This window comes from Zophobas morio, unplaced genomic scaffold (assembly GCF_036711695.1).
Source record: "Zophobas morio isolate AGI-343-1 ecotype UQ-CSIRO unplaced genomic scaffold, CSIRO_AGI_Zmor_V1 ptg000148l, whole genome shotgun sequence".
NCBI classification, from domain to species: domain Eukaryota; kingdom Metazoa; phylum Arthropoda; class Insecta; order Coleoptera; family Tenebrionidae; genus Zophobas; species Zophobas morio.
Genome location: NW_026972252.1, coordinates 294,377 through 313,038, shown reverse-complemented (window position 1 = coordinate 313,038; position 18,662 = coordinate 294,377). Strand labels below are relative to the sequence as shown.

The 18,662-nt window shown below is 24.6% G+C and overlaps 2 protein-coding genes and 1 long non-coding RNA gene across 3 annotated transcripts; 2 read left to right on the top strand and 1 right to left on the bottom strand.

The window, feature by feature from the left end:
* Positions 1–3,333: 3,333 nt before the first annotated feature.
* On the top strand, positions 3,334–4,666 carry LOC135145402 (small ribosomal subunit protein bS18-like). Its single transcript, XM_064077500.1, has 6 exons — positions 3,334–3,414; positions 3,472–3,533; positions 3,643–3,720; positions 3,790–3,856; positions 4,064–4,123; positions 4,596–4,666. Exons 1-6 carry the CDS (start codon positions 3,345–3,347, stop codon positions 4,643–4,645), a joined length of 387 nt encoding a protein of 128 aa, XP_063933570.1. The 5' UTR covers positions 3,334–3,344; the 3' UTR covers positions 4,646–4,666.
* A 1,794-nt stretch (positions 4,667–6,460) lies between these two features.
* On the bottom strand, positions 6,461–15,998 carry LOC135145441 (nucleolar protein 14-like). The gene is made up of 19 exons (XM_064077553.1): positions 15,992–15,998; positions 15,731–15,929; positions 14,901–14,963; positions 14,555–14,613; positions 12,660–12,719; positions 11,794–11,892; positions 10,491–10,508; positions 10,288–10,419; positions 8,442–8,592; positions 8,255–8,388; positions 8,107–8,199; positions 7,858–8,047; positions 7,571–7,801; positions 7,425–7,513; positions 7,248–7,378; positions 7,042–7,186; positions 6,851–6,981; positions 6,694–6,769; positions 6,461–6,643 (listed from the first exon to the last, which is right to left on the bottom strand). The coding sequence occupies exons 2-19, from the start codon at positions 15,822–15,824 to the stop codon at positions 6,461–6,463; spliced, it is 2,079 nt and encodes a 692-aa protein (XP_063933623.1). The 5' UTR covers positions 15,825–15,929; positions 15,992–15,998.
* A 1,393-nt stretch (positions 15,999–17,391) lies between these two features.
* LOC135145407 (uncharacterized) lies at positions 17,392–17,924 on the top strand. The gene is made up of 3 exons (XR_010283444.1): positions 17,392–17,569; positions 17,636–17,684; positions 17,854–17,924. It is a non-coding gene; the product is annotated as an uncharacterized LOC135145407 (long non-coding RNA).
* Positions 17,925–18,662: the final 738 nt, after the last annotated feature.

Here is an 18,662-nt window from a genome sequence, read left to right as displayed (position 1 = left end):
CGACTGATAGTCCGAAGTTTGCACGCTGTTCCACCTTAGGATGGAAACATATTGACTTCTATAGATCGAAACCATCTGAACCGCCAGGACTACCACCGAAGTTGGGCGCCATTTTTTTATATAGGGCCGACCTTTTTCTGCCGCTTGTACGACGGGAAACCTGGGGATGGAACGGGGATTCTTACGTTCATGAGGAGTGCACAATGCTGGGCACTAGCCGAAGAATGGCTAACGGTCGTGTTCAACGCTCCCACTAAAAGCCCTAACTGCAGTTGCCTGGTTAAGCAAGGAAGTGTCCCAAACAGGACTTAATCGCAGCAGTCATAGCACAGCAAACAAGCGCTCAAGAAAGATAAAAAAAACACCTAGCGTCGGCACGGGCGCGAGCATCGAGAAAGGGGCTAAGTTCATATCTCTTATATGGTGCGTTTAAGCATCTTAATTACGAAAAAATGACCGGTTAAAGGTCAAAATAGTGCACTGCCTAGGTAAAAATGGCATAAAAAATAAATCAAAGTGTTTGAATTATTAAAATATAGAAATACTGATTAAATAATATAAAAATATAAAAATATAAAAATAATTAAATATATAAATATATTCAAAACAAATATAAAATATAAAATATATAAAAAAATTTAAAATCTGTTAGAAGTTGATAGAAATGTAGACACATTCTATACAAAAAGAATACTACCTCAATGAACTTGAATAAACTTAGGGCTTCGGTGTACTAGATAATAACGATATAGGAGGCTTCACTTAGAGGCCTTGGCTAAAAAGTTAATTAGCGACCTAAGGGGGAAGGGAACGCTCAGAACTTAAGTACTTGTTCCCTAGGCTGCTATGACTTAAGTATGAAATCGAACCACTGACGTTACTGTGAAGGAGTAGAGTTTTTTCACTAAACTAAAGCAATTTTTTTATAAAGTTCTACTTTAATAAAACAAAGTAACGAACTAAGCATCTAGAATGATAGCTCATTATAATATTCTACCAAAATTAGACCGAAAAAAGGGATAAAAGTTATGTTTCTCTTTTGTGCTTCTCGTAGTAGGCTCATGGCCCATAGGTCCACTATGTTTCCTACTCGAGCTAGTTCCTATTAAAACTGCCTCGTGTTGAATAGGACCGTTTAATAAGAACCATAATCGCTCGCTCATATAAACATTTATATATGGTCGGTGGTTTCAAGTGTTATGTACACGCAACCTTCATATTTACCTTTTAATTGAACTCGCGTTTATCGGTGGTTTCCATTAAAGTCTATTAAAACGCACATAGCACATAAAAGGTAAAAACTTGGTAAGCTTGCCATATACAACAGAGGCAGTTATTATATAATTCTGTGGTCACAGCGTGGTGCAAGTTTTCATTATAAATTATTGTTGTATAACTCTTAAAGGTTTTCTTCCTAAAGTTTTTCTTCCTGAAAAACTAAATGCTACTGAGGTTAACGAATTGTAGTTACCTTTATACCTATACTTGACTAATAAAAATAAAAACCCATTTTAGGTAGAAAGGTGTTAGCCTACTGCACAATAGAAAACAAAGTTCATAGATACAATTAAAAGCTGCTTTAATCGAGCGAAAACTCAAAAGCTAGACTTATCAAAGAGGAGGCCTTGATACAAAATTTTATAGCTGTTTTTGATTAGAAAAAAAGGCTAATAACTTTCAGGGCCAAGTGCGAAAAATGTGCAACGCACCTCGCGTAAAGCACAAAAGTTTTGACAACGTGCTACAGAATAGAGCATATATCGGCAATATGATAGAAGAACATGTTATATTTATCGAACGCCACATTAGTATCCTCACAGAGCCATAGAAGATTCTAGTCATATACAGAAGCGGTAAATAAAAAGACAATTCTTTAGAACCACACTTTTCTGAGAGGAATATAAACTATGAATAGGATTTCAGCCTTTTATTTCATGCCATAAATAGAATATATGTAATTAGTATGCAGAGTGTAGTAATGAGGTCCAACTCACAAGTTACCTACTTGCTTAAACACTTTTAATATCGAGCATTAGCATCCCATGAGGGGTACAGTCACGTAATATGCTACTTTCAAACGTCTATACAGTACTTATTTCCATAAATTAGGTCTCATCGAGGAGCCTGCAAAAGCAATAAGCAGGCCTACATAGATTTTACGCGAAAATGATAGATCAAACTGATGATCACTTTTAGCACAACGAAACGCAACGGACACACACCCAACATACGAACAAGAGTTATTTCGACTTTTATGATTTCATAGTAGACACAGATACTACCATTTATAGCGAAATTAATATATAATCCACACAATAAACGGACTTTTCGACAAAATATATATTATAAAATTACTAGATTAAAGCAAAGCAACTCTGTTTTTAGTTTTTATTCAATTTATTATTTGTAGGAAAGTCTGGATGAAGGTGGATAGTTAACTTTGAAGGACCAGAAATGTTAATCCCTAAAGAACTCTACTCGAAGGCCACAAAGTTAACGTCCCAAAACGGCTACCATTACAAAGCACCCTTACACATATAACTTACTAGGGCAACAATAAATTAAGGCGGATATCAAACCAATTCAGAAAACAGAGAATAAATGTATTCTTAATAAACCTTAATAAAAGTCGGGAAAAACAACCGAGTAGTTTGCCTAAACAAAAAAGCTGTTTATCAAGCGAATAATCTTAAAACGGTTTTTTAAGATTTTTAAAAAAAAAAATATAACTTCCGTTTCTAAGTTCAATTAAATTTGATGACCACAAGAATAAAGTGTTGCATATTTCTATTCGTTCACACGCTTTCCAGGCCTTATTTTACTTAAAATAAGAGTATAAATGGGATAAGATTCTTTCTACGTTCTTATCATTTCAAATACCCAAACTTCAAAATTTTATAATTACCCTAAGATGTACGTCTTCAAATACTTTGTTATTCACAAGTTATTACTGCATATGCCTTTTTCATAATGTTGCATTACTTAATAGAGCTCATAAAACAGCTTTAAATTAAGATAAGTAATGACAGCACTCTCTCCTTATAATGTTGAGTATGCCGACTTAAGTTTTAATAACTTGCATAAGTTCATAAACTGGAGACTACTTGTTATCTTCTTTTATGACATTTAACTAAGTAAGACGTAGAAAGAAGAGAAGAAGAAAGAAATTAAAAAAATAAAAATAAAAGGCATGCAAATACAGATGCTAACCCGATACAACATTTACCCCCACTTGCTCTCGTGCAGTTTACATGTTTAACCTTTTTTTAATTTCTAAAACTTGATTTTGAAGTAAATGAAAAATAGTAAAGGGCTCATTTTCAATAGTTTAAATAAATATTATTATGTTTGGTATCTCTAAAGTCCCATCTTTCTTTAACATTACTTTACTTAACAAAAATGTTGGCTTTAGTGGTACAATTTTAATTTCTTTAAATAATTATATTTATTCTTTTTGTAAATTATTATTAGTATACTCCGTATTGGCAAGACCTTCAAGCGCTTATTATAAAAATGATTTATCCCAAGTCTATGTGAAGATCATTAACTATTATATTATACTTTAAGAATTATTAATTTTATTATAATATTTACCTTACGAATTATTAATATTGAATAGTAATATTGTCTTATTACTTCTAGAGGGGGCGTTATCAAGCCATTTATAAAAAGAAAAAAGTTTGCCCGATATGTCCTAATAACATAATCATAGATTACAAGGTAAAGTTTTTCCTTAATTGGTAATAATAAATTTTAACCTTTGAGTTTTATTATAAAATTTAATAAAAGGATGGAAGATTACTTTCACAATTTTTATCCGACGCTTCTGGAAGGATCCTGCCTAGTTCAGTGACAGGTTAATCTGTTTTATTCTATATAGTTTTTTTTATTAAAAATTTATATTTTTTAATATTCTATATTAATAAATACTTGGAAATTTTACTGTTAAAGAGCTTATTCGTTGTTACAATTCATAATTTATATACAATCATGTAGTCGTGGTTAATTGCTTAATTAGCTTTAAAGTAAATTATTATAATTAATACTATTTTTTTTTATATAGGCACTTGCAGGGCGAGCCAGAGAAAATTAGCTAAAGCGATCAGGAAAGCCAGAGCTGTCGGTAATTTGAAAAAATTATATATGTTTATAGTTTATTTTATTTAGTAATTCTTTTTAATACCAATAATTTATTTTTTCTATTTAGAGTAGCTATAAAAAATGTGTTTTTTCATAATTTTTCAGTTTTTCAAGTTTATATTAAAATTTTTGAACATCATTTCTGTTATATGTTGATTCTTTAATATTAATAATGGCGTTAAAAAAAGTTTTTTTTATACATTTTTTAGATTATTTTTAATTTATATAAAATTATGGTGAATCCTTTTAATAATTTAAAGTTTTTTTTATAAATAAATTGCTTTAAAAATGTTTATATATATGTTTAACAAAGCATATATCTTTATTAAAAAAACATTAATTATATTTCTTATTAAATTACTTTCAAATTTCTTTTTAATTAATTAAAAAATTACGAATTGATTTAATATTAAATTCTATTTTTAGTAATTTATTTATTTTGTATATTTTTATAGGATTGTTAGCTTTTACGTATAAACTTCCGCAATACTTCCATGAAAAGTAAAATGAAAAATTAGTTTCCGCGCTTGGATTTACTTTGCTTAAATTAATAAATATAAAGTTTTTTTATTATTAATTTATAAAAAAAAATACTCGAAAAACTTTATTGTAGAGCATTTTTTATGAAAGTTATTTTTAGTAGAAAATTCAAAAATTTGTCTGCTGAATGTCTGAAACATTTGCAGTATAAAGTTTATCAAACAGAAATGAGATTAAAATTTAGTGAAGCAAAGGATTTGTTTAACCAACTTAGCGCCATCCAAAATTATTTAAATAATTTTACATCTATTACTTTCCTCATTTAGTACGTATATTTCTTTGCTAATAGTTTTCTTTAGTGGGTGAACGCAAGAAAAAACCATTTTAAAGTAAAAGACTGGAGACCGTAAGGACCTTTTCATAGAAAAAAAATTATATAAAAACACAAAACCATTTATTTAAATTACTAAGTTATCATAAAACACACAGCAAAAAAAATTCTAAATAACTTGTACTAATTTTAAGAAAAAATACTATAAAATTTTATTTAAGAGCCTTTTGTTAACAAGAGAATATTGCGATTTGCTGTAGAAAACTAAAAACTTTGCTCGACTTTAGTACAGATTTACTCTGTTCCAGCCTGACTTGTTTTTTAGCAAAATTTGATAAGTTTTTAAGGTTTCCATCCAAATTATTTTGTACTACTATCCAAGCTCTCTTTAAAATTAGTATCATCTTTTAGAGTTCTGTAATTCTATTGTTAAGAGAACAATATAACTGTGCTATTTACTAGTATATATATTATATATTATAAAAAGTGCGGGTCTCTTGCGCGAAATATAAAAGAACGGGTTTGTAAGGTAAATTAAGTTCTGTTAACTTTTAAAAATATTAATGAAAGCTGTTAAACACTTTCCATCTTTCTTAATCACTAAAGATTTTTAATATCAATATCAACTTTAGTCGTGCTACAATTCCCGAAAAAGAAAATTATTATTTATATATATTTAAACGTTGTCTTTGTAATTTTTAATAAACCATACCGCTTTTATAACTCTTCATATGGCCTGTTATATATATTTAAAAAGCGAATTTCTTTCAGTTATCTCTAAATTGTTCTTTGAAATTTGGCGTAGTTTAGCAACTCAAAAAAAAAAGTTCCTCTAGGATTTTACGTCTGTTAGCACGACGGTTGATCGTTTAAATTACAGAGAACTAGAAATTTACTCAAGAAATTCTAAAATTTAGTAACAAACATTCAATACAAAGTGTTGGCTGTGCTACAAATTAAAACAAATGTAATTTTTAAAAATCCTGATTAAATTTAAAGGTTAGAATAAATATTTAAAACTTTGGCCAGATATAAATTAAGTAATAGAACAAACTTCTTATAGTTGACGTAAATTTATATTATAATTCGAGTCAATTTCTATCATACAGGACTGGAATGAAAGTAAATTCATTGGCCATTGCCATTTTTTACACTGATTATATAGATTTTTTATGCTATAGATAGTACTTCTAAAAAGAATTTGTAACCAAAATCATATTAAGCATAAAGGATCGCAAATTTTTGTTTGAGGCACGTTTTTATAAAAAACTAGATTTTAACAATTAAAAGTACATATAAAATTTTTTAATCCATTTTACGACTAAAACCTTTTGGAAAAAAAATAAAGCTTTTAAAACTTTCATTACTTTTTATTTTCTTGCATTAACAAAACGCAAAACCGTCAACAAAAAAAAATTTTATTACAGCAGTTTTAATATTTCTTCAAATTAAGCGGATCCAAAAAAACTTTTTCTAAGTATAAAAAAATTTTCATTTTATTAAAATTTATTAAATTTTGCTTTTTAATTTCTTTTTCTCTCTTTCAATTTTATTCTTTTCTGCTTGCTGCTCCGCTAATTGGCCCATTAAAGTTTTCACTTTTTTATTACGCTCAGCGTCTTGTTCTTTTGTTTCAAACCACTTTTGCTTGCTAATAAAAGCGGAATCTCTCCGTAACTCACGCATAGCACCCTTGTTTAACATGATAATAGTAATAATAATATTAAATTATAATAATATGCCTTCTTTTCTCTTTTAAACTGCTGCAATAACTTCCTGTTATTTTTCTTTTGCTTGTTACTTTCGGTTAACTGATAACTTTGAAATAAAAAAGTTATATACAAAAAGTAGAACCAAATTTTGTTATAAAAATAATATTATTATTAATAAAAAACGAACGCCATATCAATTTTGGGCGCGTATGTTTTTATGGGGACTGCTTTGTGCCGCTGAAGGGCCATGTGAGCTCGAGAACTGAGTAGCTTACTTACGTGCTCATCAATAATATTAAGCGTATCGTCGATCAGTTCCTTAAAAAAATTGTAGCACCGAAGCGAACAACCAATAAGAAAAGATTGTAAGCATTGAACCTTTAAGCTACTGGGCAAAGGTAACAGTGTCGTGAGGGTTAATTGGCAAAAAAGCGGAGAGACGAGCGAATCAAAAGACTTGATATAAGAATATAGCAAGCAAAAGCGCCGCGCCAGAAACACAACAGAAAATAACACCGTTAACCTGCACATGAAAAAATAAATAAGCCAAAAAGTAGTGCGAAAAAACACAGGTGAGCATGCACTTAAAGTCGTCGGTAGCATGTGGTAGTGCGCAGAGATAAGAAAGGGGAAGAGCGCCGCGCACTTGGAGCCCAGAGAAAGTGGTTGGCTCCTCTAATCGAAACCAGCGGAGATCGCCTATTAGCGGTGAGGTCTGCAAAATGTCAGTGAAGTTTATAGCAGAACGCGGAAGTCTGCACCTGTGAAAAGAAGTTCATTATGCTTAGAGCGGGAGAGTCCGAGTTGGCTCTGTTAAAGCGGTGGAGAACGGCGGACAAAAAATTTAAGGCTGGTAAGATTAACATTAGTAACGGACAGGTGCTACGAGGGAACGAAGCAAAAAAACCTTCCGGACAATATCTCTTAGCGGTGGCGACGTACTGGTACTGCAAATCGGATAGGAAAAGCCCCTTCACGATGTCGGACGGACTCGCATATGGCGCCCAAGTGAGCATCCGACCAATCAGAAGTAAAGCTGGTGTAGTCACGCAATGACGGAAGTCCGAAGTAGGGAACATCAGGGAAACTACGCGTAGGTATATCAAATGTGTGGCGGATAAACACGTGGAAGACGATCCTGCGGAGATAGCCCGGGTGAGTCACAATAAAAAGAGCGATAAAAAAAGAACGCGCTTTTTTTTGCAGACAATCGCTTATTTAAGTAATCATTAACACGCTTCAAAAGAGCCTGCGCCACCTGCACGGGCATGTCTCCCGCTTTATGCGAAAGCTCGCAAATTACAGGTGTCAGGCTGTCCACTAGCGTAAACCTGCCCGCCTTGACCAGGTGGCCAAAGTACCCAAAAAGAACTTTAAAAAATGTCTAAAGTCAGGAGACACGCGTTACTAAAGGACTCCTTAAAAAATATTGATAATAATAACTTTCAGTTTATCAGTGTTATTCGGATGCAACGATTGGTGATGGCATGCGATGGTCCGAGTGACCACTGTAAGAATTTCCGACTCCGCATAGCACTGGAACACGCCAAAATAAAATAAACCGATCAAAAATTATCATAGGCAGACTCACTTGGACAGAAGTCAACCAAGTGGAAAGGTCAGCCGGAACGTCAAAGGTGTATGGCAAAGACAAGTCACGTGTGCAGTGAAGAGACGCATGCGACTCTTCTTTAAGGGCCTCGATATCTTTTTTTTCCGTTTCTTCTGATATTATTGGTAAAATAATTAATGGTTATAAGTTATGACAAATAATAAACCAATAAGATGCCCGTCAACACACATTCTCCCGTTCACATACGCCAGCAGTTTTCTAGGCTTCTTACTGGTCTCTTCATCGGAAGTTCCGCTTAACGCTTCTGCAGATTGATGAGAATTTACTTCTGCTTTCATTCTATTAGTTCTCTCTTTCTTATAATAATAGTAATAATAATAATAATATGAAAAGTTTTCTGTAGAATAAAAAGTTTCAAATAAATATAAATGCAAAAGTTTACATAAAACAATAATAAACAATTCAAAAGTTATCGTTATTTGGTTAAAGAATAGAAAAAGGGTATAATTCTTTATTACTTTTTTTTCCATAGCTTATCATTATATTTATTTTTAAAAAGTATTATTAGCTTATTCATTATATTCAGTTTATTTTTATATATATATCTTAATTATTATAAATTTTGGTATATATTACTTTTTTCTATATTTTTATTATTATAATTAACATTTCATATAATTTTAGTAATAATTATTTTTTATTTTAAATTTCTATATATAAATTTATTCTTATTTAATTAACTGTTACTCTTTTTCCATAACATTTTACTTAAGATTTATTTTTTTATATTTTATTATTATTTTTAAATTATTATTAATTTTACTAATTATTATAAATTTTTTATATACTTTTATTACATATTTTTATATATTTTAAATATATATATATTCTAATTTTAAATTTTTCTACGATTTTACAAATTAATATCAATTTTTATATGTTTTTTAAAAAATATATATTTATTTATTTTCATGCAGTTCTATTAATATATATTTTTCTTTTTAAATATTTTACTTATTATTATAATTATTTTGATTAATATTATATTTTTTTATTTTTCTTTCAATAAATTAACTTGTTATAAATATTTTTTTAAATTTATAAAAGCTTTACATTAACTTTTATGTTAAATTATATTAATGTTAAATATTAGAATATTAATATTTTTTATATTTATAAAAAAAATATTTAAACTTTTATTTTATTGTAGTTAAAATTATTTTGTAGTATTTTTCACTTCTATATAAAATTTTATAAATATTTTATTAGAAATATTTATAGTTCTTATTTTTTATATTTTCTTTTTTTTAAAAAATAAAAAGTTTTAAACATTTTTTGAGATTTTTACTTATTAATTTTTCTTTCTATCTGAATTTATTTACAATATATTATTCATAAGCATTTACATACTAATTAGCTTTTTATAAATATCATAAAATTTTGTTATATATTATTTTATTCATATTTCCATTAATTATTATTATTTTATTATGTTTATATTTCAATAATTGTAGTAATAATTTTTAATTATTCAAATTTATTTATATTTTTGTAAAAAAAAATATTATTATATATATTTATTAATTTTTTATTTTTATTTATATCTTTATTAATTATTATTTATATTTCTTTTTAGATATTTTAATATTTTATTAATAGTAGTAATAATTACTTTAATATTTTTAATATGTATTATAAGTTATTACATTATTTTTTTAGAAAAAACTTCTTTATTACCATTGTTATATTTTTAAAATTCCATAATTTTAGTATTATTCATTAAAAATTTATAATTCATATATTTTTATTATTATTATAATATATTTCTTTAATACTTTTATTTTTTTTTACTTAACATTATTATTATTTTTCATTAAATATTATTATTATCCAACTCAATAGTTATTTATAATTTAATTTTATTTACATGTATATAAAATAAAAATTTTAGTTTTACAAATAATTATTATTTATTATTATTTATAAGAATTTATTTCTTTATTTTTATTTTTATTTATTTTTATAAATTAATAATTATCATTAATAAATACTTCAAGTTTTTCAAGTAAGTCCGCCTCTTCTCGAGCAATTTCTTCTTCACTTTTAGCGCGATCAGCTGCTTTAGCCTTCTTCTGGCGGTCCACTTTTAAAAAAGCCACAAGAGAATCGTAAGAATCCGAATTCTATTAGTTTTTTTTTAAATTTATAAAATTTAATTTAAAATTTACAAAAATTAATTAGAAATTTGACTCACCACGGAAATTAGTGGTTCCTAAATTCCAAGCCAAATCCAAAAACCGTGAGAAGTTAAAAAAAATTAATAATAATTATTAAAAGAAAATTTCAAAATAATCTAAAAATCAAACAAAATTTTTATTCTATGAAGTAAATAAAAAAGAAATTTATAAAATTTTTAAATTTTCAATATAATTAAAAAAAAACAAGACTGAATAATTTATAGAAAAAGTTTTTTTCTTATAAAATAAGATATATAAATAAATTCTTAGAAAAAAAGTAATAAAAAAAAGTAAATTTGTCAAAACAAAATTAAATTTTTATATAAAATTATAAATAATAATTTCAAATAAATTTAATTACATTAAAATCTATTTGTTGAAAAATTATTTAAATATTTTATAATAAAAAATGTGAATCAAAAATAATAAAAATAGTTTAGACTGTGAATTATTACTTAAGAATTACTTATAAACTAATAATAATTATGTTGGACTTCATTCTAAAAACACTTTTCCATAAAAAAATTAGCTTTTTGGTTAAAAAAAAATAATGCCTGAAAAATATAATAAATCCAAATCTTAAAATTTCTAGTAGAATTATAATACTTGTAAACGTTAAAAGTAAATTTTCGGCATTATAAAAAATTGTAACGAACTATAAAAAACTTTTTTTAATAAAATATATTTTTTTAGTTAAAATAAAGAATAATGATTCATAAAAAAATTCTGGTAGAATTATATCACTTGCACACTAAAAAGTAAAATTTCGACATTTTAAAGATTGTAACGATATACAAAAAACTTTTTTAAAAATATAACTTTTTGAGTTTATAGAAAAAAATAATTTAGAAAGAAATAATAAAAATTTATAAAAAGTCAAATCCAATAAATTATTTAATAAAAAAAAACATAATAAATTCAATGAATGTATTCGAAAATATAAAAATTATAATAAATAATAAAGAACTTTTTTTTGCCAAAATTTAACTTTTTTAGTAAAGAAAATTATAAAAAAATTCTTATTATAAAATTTCAAACTTATAATTTCGAGTAGAATCTTAATGTTTTCAAGCAACAAAAGTAAAACACGGCAATAAAAAATGTTTTCAAAAAAACTTTCTATATGTAAATAAACAAAAGTAAGCTTTCGATCTTAAAAAAAAATTTTATAACAAAATTTAACTTTTCAGTTATAAAAAAGTAAAAAAAAAAAGTTAAAAATAAATGGAATCGAATCTTAAAATTTCAAGACTACAAAACTTGCATACCACAAAAGTAAATATTTTCTATATTTATTAAATAAATATATAAAGTGTGTACCGCCGGCGACTTCACCAATTCATTTTTGATCATCTCAAATCTTTTATCCAAAGCGGAAAGTTGATCGTCAACTTCCTGCCGTTCTAGCTGTCTTTCATACTAGAACAATAATAATAAATATAATAAAATAAATTCTTTTTGTAAAAAATTATAAAAGGAAATGACTAATAAATTAAATTTTTTTAAAAATTATAATTAAAATGTAATTTATAAATATTTCTATTTTGATTATTAAATAATAAAATAATTTATTAAAATTTTATAACAAAAAAAAATAAAAATAGAAAATCTCTTTATAAATACTTAACTAAATTATTTAAATAAAAATTTAGTTTAAATTAATAAAACTACAATATGAATTTTAATTAATATCTCAATTAGGATTACTAAAATAATAATAAATATTTTACTTCTATAAAATAAATATAAAAATAACTTCTTGCTACAAAAAAATTCAGAAAAAATAAAAGTAACAAGTATAAAAAAGGCAGAATTTTAAATAAATTATGATAAATTTTACAATTGAAATAAAAAAAACTTATCAAAAAAAAATTAATATAAAAAAATTTATAACATTACTAAAATTGATATAACATTTAATAATTATGAAAATATAAAATTATAAAATACTATTATATATATATAAAAAATAATAATACAAAAATATAATAATTATAAAATAATAAAAAATACATAAACAAATAATTACAAAAAATAATTATGAAATTATTGTGAAAAAATTAAAAAAATAAATTTGCATCTACATAAATTAAATAATAATAAATAACAAGAAAAAATTTAAATGATAAGAAAATAAAAATAATATATAATTATTAATAAAATAAATAAATAAAAATAAAAAATACTTTTGCTCGTTTGCTTTTAATTATAATTTCGTTCATCACTTCACGACGCGATTTGGGAGCCTTCAAAAATAAAGTAAAATAATTTTCTTAATAAAAATATATGACAACTTTAAATTTGCTTCAATCAAAATCAATTAATAAATTATTAATATATTTTTTAAATTCATGGTAATTTAAAAAAAATAAAAAGATCATAAATCTAAAAACTTTAATCATAAGAATTAAAAGTAAAATTTAAAATAATTTTTATAAACAAAAAATGAACACTAACTAATTTTAGAATATAATAAAATAAATTTTAAAAAACGAAAATTTCATAAAAAAATTATTAAATAAAATTATTATATAAAAAAAATAAAAAAAAATATAAACTGTTAACGTATTAAACAAAATTTTAAATTAAGAATTATAAATTTGAAGAAAAATAAAGTTTGTAGCAATTAACGCTATAATATAATATTATAAAATATTAAAAAAATAATTCCACACTTTAACTTTTTATAAATTTATTGAACATTTACAAAATTTACATTAAAAAAAGTTGTTATTCAGAATAATATTTTCTTTTTTTACTTTTATTTAAAAAAATATTTATTATAATTTTTTTAACAGAAATATAATATAAAATTTATAAGATTTATAAATACAATAAAAAAAAAATTATATAGATTAACGCCAAATTATCTCATTATTAATTGAAAAAAAATATAAAATTTAAACTAAATTATTTAAGATTAATAATTAAAGGAAAATAAAAGTTTATAAAAGTTAAAGCTATATTATTTTATTATAAAAAATAAATAAATAATTTTTATACTTAAACTTTTATGTTTTTATAAAACAACAATTAATAAATTTACAACGAAAACAGAAAAGTTGTTATTCTTAACACTTTTCAGAAAAAAAATATTTTATTAACAGGATTATATAAAAAAAATGAGTAAATTTTATAAACAAAAAAAATTCAGTGTCAATTAATTTAAAGCAAAATCACAATTAAAATTTAACTAGAAAAATTTCGATAGAAAAAATATAATAGAAAATGTTAAATAAAATAAAATTATTAAATATAAAAAAATAAATTAAAAAAGAATTTAATAAAAATAATATAAAAGTAAAAGTACAAAATTTAAAATTATTTATAGATTTAAAAAAAATATAAAGTTTATAATAATCAACCCTAAATTAGTTAATTATAAGAAATAAAAATAATTTTATACTTAAGCTTTTTATTTTAAAAAAAACATTAAATAACTTTACAATAAAAATAAAAATAAACTTCTATATAACTTTATATAAGTTTTTTAAGTAAAAATAAAAAAAATTAAAAAATTGTTTTTGAAAAATAAATAAATTTAAATTAATCATAAAGTTAAATAGTAAAATATAAATTCACAATAAATAAAAATAATCTAAACTACAAAAAGTTATATACAAATTTAACAAATAAATTATAAAATACTTTAAAATAAATTTATAATTACAAATTGAATTAATTATCTGTTCAACAAAAAAAGTTATATAAACTCAACATATAAATTATAAATTAAATTAAGAAATAAATTTATAATAATAAAACTTAAATTAACAAAAAGAAAAGAATTCACAATAAAAATAAAAATATTTATATAAATAATCTAATCAGCAAAAAAAATTTATTAAAGTTATAAATGTAAAAAAAATATATAATCAAAAAAATTCAAAATTATTCTACAATAAATTAAATTTATAAAAATTTCAAAAACAGTAAATGAAAATTTAAGTTTTATTTTTTTTAATTGTAGGAAAATAAAAATACATTAAAAAAATTACAGATAGAATTTTGAAAATAGTAAAAAGGGAATATATAAATTAAAATCTCGTTTAACAAATTTTATAATAAATTTATATAAAACTTTATTTTCAGAATCAAATCCTTCAAAATGTGCAGCCTTAACGTAATTTTCGTCTAAATCTAAATAAACATCCGAGAAAAGTTAAAAAAAATTCTAAAAACCTTTAACTATTATAAAATTTAAACATAAATTTTTTAAAAAAATTATAATATTAACAAAAATCTATATAGAAAATTGAAGTTATTTTATTATTGTAAATAAAAAAAAGGAGAAGTAGAAATGATGAAAATATAAAAATCTAATAAAAATTAAAACAATTAAATATTTAAGCTAACATAATTTCTTTGTAAATGTATAAAATTAAACTTATTTACAATTTAATTCAATTTTTCATATAATTAAAAACCTTCTTCATCCTCCAACTGAAAACCTGATTCTACAGAAAAATCCAATCCAGAAATTAGTTGTCCTACAATATAACAATTAAAAAATAAATAAAAGTTAAGAGAGGGGCAACAAATTTCAAAATAATAAATAGTAAACTCCAAAAAAAAATAAGTAAACAAAAAATTAAAAGTTCTAAAAGAAAAAAACAAAAGTTCATAAAAAAATGAAAAATGAATATTTATAAAAATAAATTTACAGAAACAAGTAATGAGAATAATAAAAAAAGTATATAAAAGGATTTGAATCTACTTAGGAGAATAAAATTATTAACAGGTTTTACGAATCCTTAAAAGATCGAAAAAAGTAAAATTACTTTATTATAAAAGTTAAATTCAGTAATATAATTAAGAATAAAAATATAAACTAAATTATGAATTAAGAAAGTAATGCTGTAAAAAAAAAATAAAAAAAGGTAAATATATGTAAAAGAATCGAAAACAACTAAATAGTTTTAATAAATTTAACTAAAATAAAAAAACATTGATTTAATTAACACAGTAATACTTGAATTATAATCTAAATAAATTATAATTACAGAGCAAAAAAATATATATAATTGAAATGATTATACAATCTAATTTAAAATATAAGGGAAAAATTGTTTACTATAATAGTAAATAAAATTTAAGGTAAACCATAATTATTGATAAGCGAAAGACTTTTTTAAAAATAAAAATATTTTAAAAATAGTTATCAAAATTATTTACGACGGCTTCAAGTAATTAATAGAAAAAATTTTTCAATTTTTTTAATAAAAATTAATTCTAAAATATGTGTTAAAGGTATAACCGCAATGCGTTAATTGAAATTCGTCATCATTCAAATTAAATATGCTTTTTTTTCTCGACAGAGACCGCCTTTCAGCTGCAAAACGCTGAAGCATCTTTTCCTCAAGACTTAAGTTAGTGTCCTTCTCTCCAAATCTTTTATCCAAAAATGCGTTTCGTTTATTCTTATTATTATATTCTTTAAAAAGAGTATGTTCTCTCTAAATAATATTTATAAAGATAAATTTTACATATTATTATAAGTTGACTTCGTAAAAATTACTATTTGACGTGCGCGTTCGGTAGCAATAATACGGTTACCTTTTTCACCTTTAACAAATATAATAAATGGTTATATAAGAAAATAAATGCGCTTAATAAATACCTTTAACATGTCTGTTAACAATATCATGTTTCCGTCTATTTATTTTTAAATTAAAAGGATTTTGCGTAAAAATGCTGCCTTCTGGTATTTTTTCCTTATCATTTATACCTCTCAAATGCTTTTCCCCAAAATTCTTTTTATTTCTGCCCATCCTTTAATCTTCACGTTAAAGAAGGTATCCACTTTATAGCAAAGCCTACGAGGTTCGCTTCGTAGTGACGGCCAGACAAACCATGCAGCCCAGTAGGGCAGGATGATTGGTTTGTTGCTTGAACTCTTTTTTTTTATTTAAATAATTGACAACGGCTCTTCCCTAAACTCGGATGAGTAAGAAAACTTTTATTACTCGCTATTGTATAAAAAATAAGCGTCTTATTTATCACCATTTTTTGACTCTTTACCGAATAGTGGCGAGTTAGTTTTTCTTTCAGCGTCTACAAGTGGAGGCTGTACTATCTGTAAATGTCAGTTATATCCAAAACCTCATAGTTCGGGCTAATATTTTAAAAAATAGCAGAAAAAAATATTTCGAAACCTCCGCTAGACTGTTGAAGGTTAATTGGTTAATATGAACACATTCCCCCTTTAAAAGTTCTACACTACAGCGACGAGTGGGCGTCGCAGTAAAGGGATAAAAATATAGTTAGAGTTAAGTCCCCAGGTTAACGGCTTTTTAGGCATAGTGCTCTCAGCTAAAATAGGAGTTAAAACTAAATTAGAATGCTTCCCTAAGAACTAGAACAGAGAAGAAGTCTGTAAACAGATTTTTAAAATGCTCTTCTAACATGTGCAAGCGGATAGGTGGTATGACGCTAAGGTACTAGGTTATTCTTTGGCATAATTGCTAAATATCTTTGTTATAAACTATAGTTTGTTTTTTTTGGGAAACAAACTAATAAGTTCTGAAATTTTTTTTCAACTCATAACCTTTTCGAGATATCTTAACATAAAACATCGTAGGTAAAAAGTCATGCTGCCGTTAATAAATAAAGCACTGGTTTCCAGTTCAGTTTCGAGCCAAAAAATTATATAAACCAAATTATAGTTCATAATATTCAATTTTGTATATTTCAAAGCTAAAATTCTATACAATGCGCTTGCTAACTATAAAAATTTTTGTCCCGAAAAGTTTAATATTCTTTCCGACATGTGCCCAGCTTACAACTGGGAACGCGGTTTGCACATGTTTTACTAAGAATTGCACGTGCAAATGAGAAAATTCAAATTTACTATAAAGTAAACACGTGAATAGATCTTTTTTATTTTTCTTTTTCAGTTTAGTGATATTTTTTTTTGTCGGCCAGCACACTTTGTTATTTCTCTTTATTATATATTTTTTTTCCTAGACTTTTATAACATATAGCAACATAGCTTTGCTAAGTTAATTATACTTATTATCTGTACTCTTGGAATCGTTTATCACCTTATTGTATTACACAACTGAATTTTTTTAATCTTTGATCTCAAGTAGCTGAAGTAAAGTTTATATATTTAATAATTATTATTATGAAAGTTTATTGGCGCGATATTATTGTTATATAGAGCACCTTACACCATCTGTTTTCAGATCCCCCTGCTACAATTATTTCAGGTTTGACTTTGTTTGTTTAACTAACATAATTGTTATACTTATGATGTTCGACTTTGTATATTTGCTACTTTGGAGGTAATCCTATGAAATAATCCTTATTTCTGAAAATCTTTTTTTTTTTTAAGTAATCATTTGTTGATTGTTATACGAAATCTTTTTTTTCAAACAGATTGATCTGAATTCACTAGCTTTATTTTATCTGTTTCATGTTTATACTTGTGTACAGGACTTCATGTTAAATTTATCTGCTCAATAAAATAATATTATATTTTGACTTTGATTTTTTTTCTGTTTTTACTATGCTTCACGGGGGGTTTTGTCTGAAATAAAGTGCTCATCTTTTTAGTTGTCTTTACATTGCGCCGCTCGCGCTTATATAAGCCCTTTAAGTTTTACTTGGTCTTCATATAAGTTTTTAGGTTTTGTTTAACTTATTTTTAGAATTGGCTAGTGAATTTTTAACGCTATAATTGTAGCATCCTAACGTTTTTATTAACGTGATAAACAAATTTTTTGGATTTTGGTGTTTCGTCAGTTCAGCCGTAAGTAAATAATTTTGATTAAAGGGGGAAAAAGACATTATATTATTTTTGCAAGGGTAAAAGTAGATTTAGAAACCTGGTCATTTGGAAAAAGTTGATTTATTGTTTTTATTTTTTGTAAAAACAAACAAAAAATAATAGTTATCAATTTACTATTAAATAAGTAAAATTTATAAAGTAAACTAAACAATTGTAAAAAATTTTAAATAGACTTTTAAATATTAGAAACAAAAAAAATTGGCACAAAGAATAATTTATATTCGTAATAACAAAAAGTAAAAATACGATAATTGATTTTCGCTATATATATTATTAAGGTTTAGTTACGTCTGTGTTCCAGATTCTTTAAGTATATTAACTATACTACTATGAGGGCCCCCAACCACTCATTTTTATAATAAATCACAGCAGGTTTGAACTGGTTGTCATGTAGAAG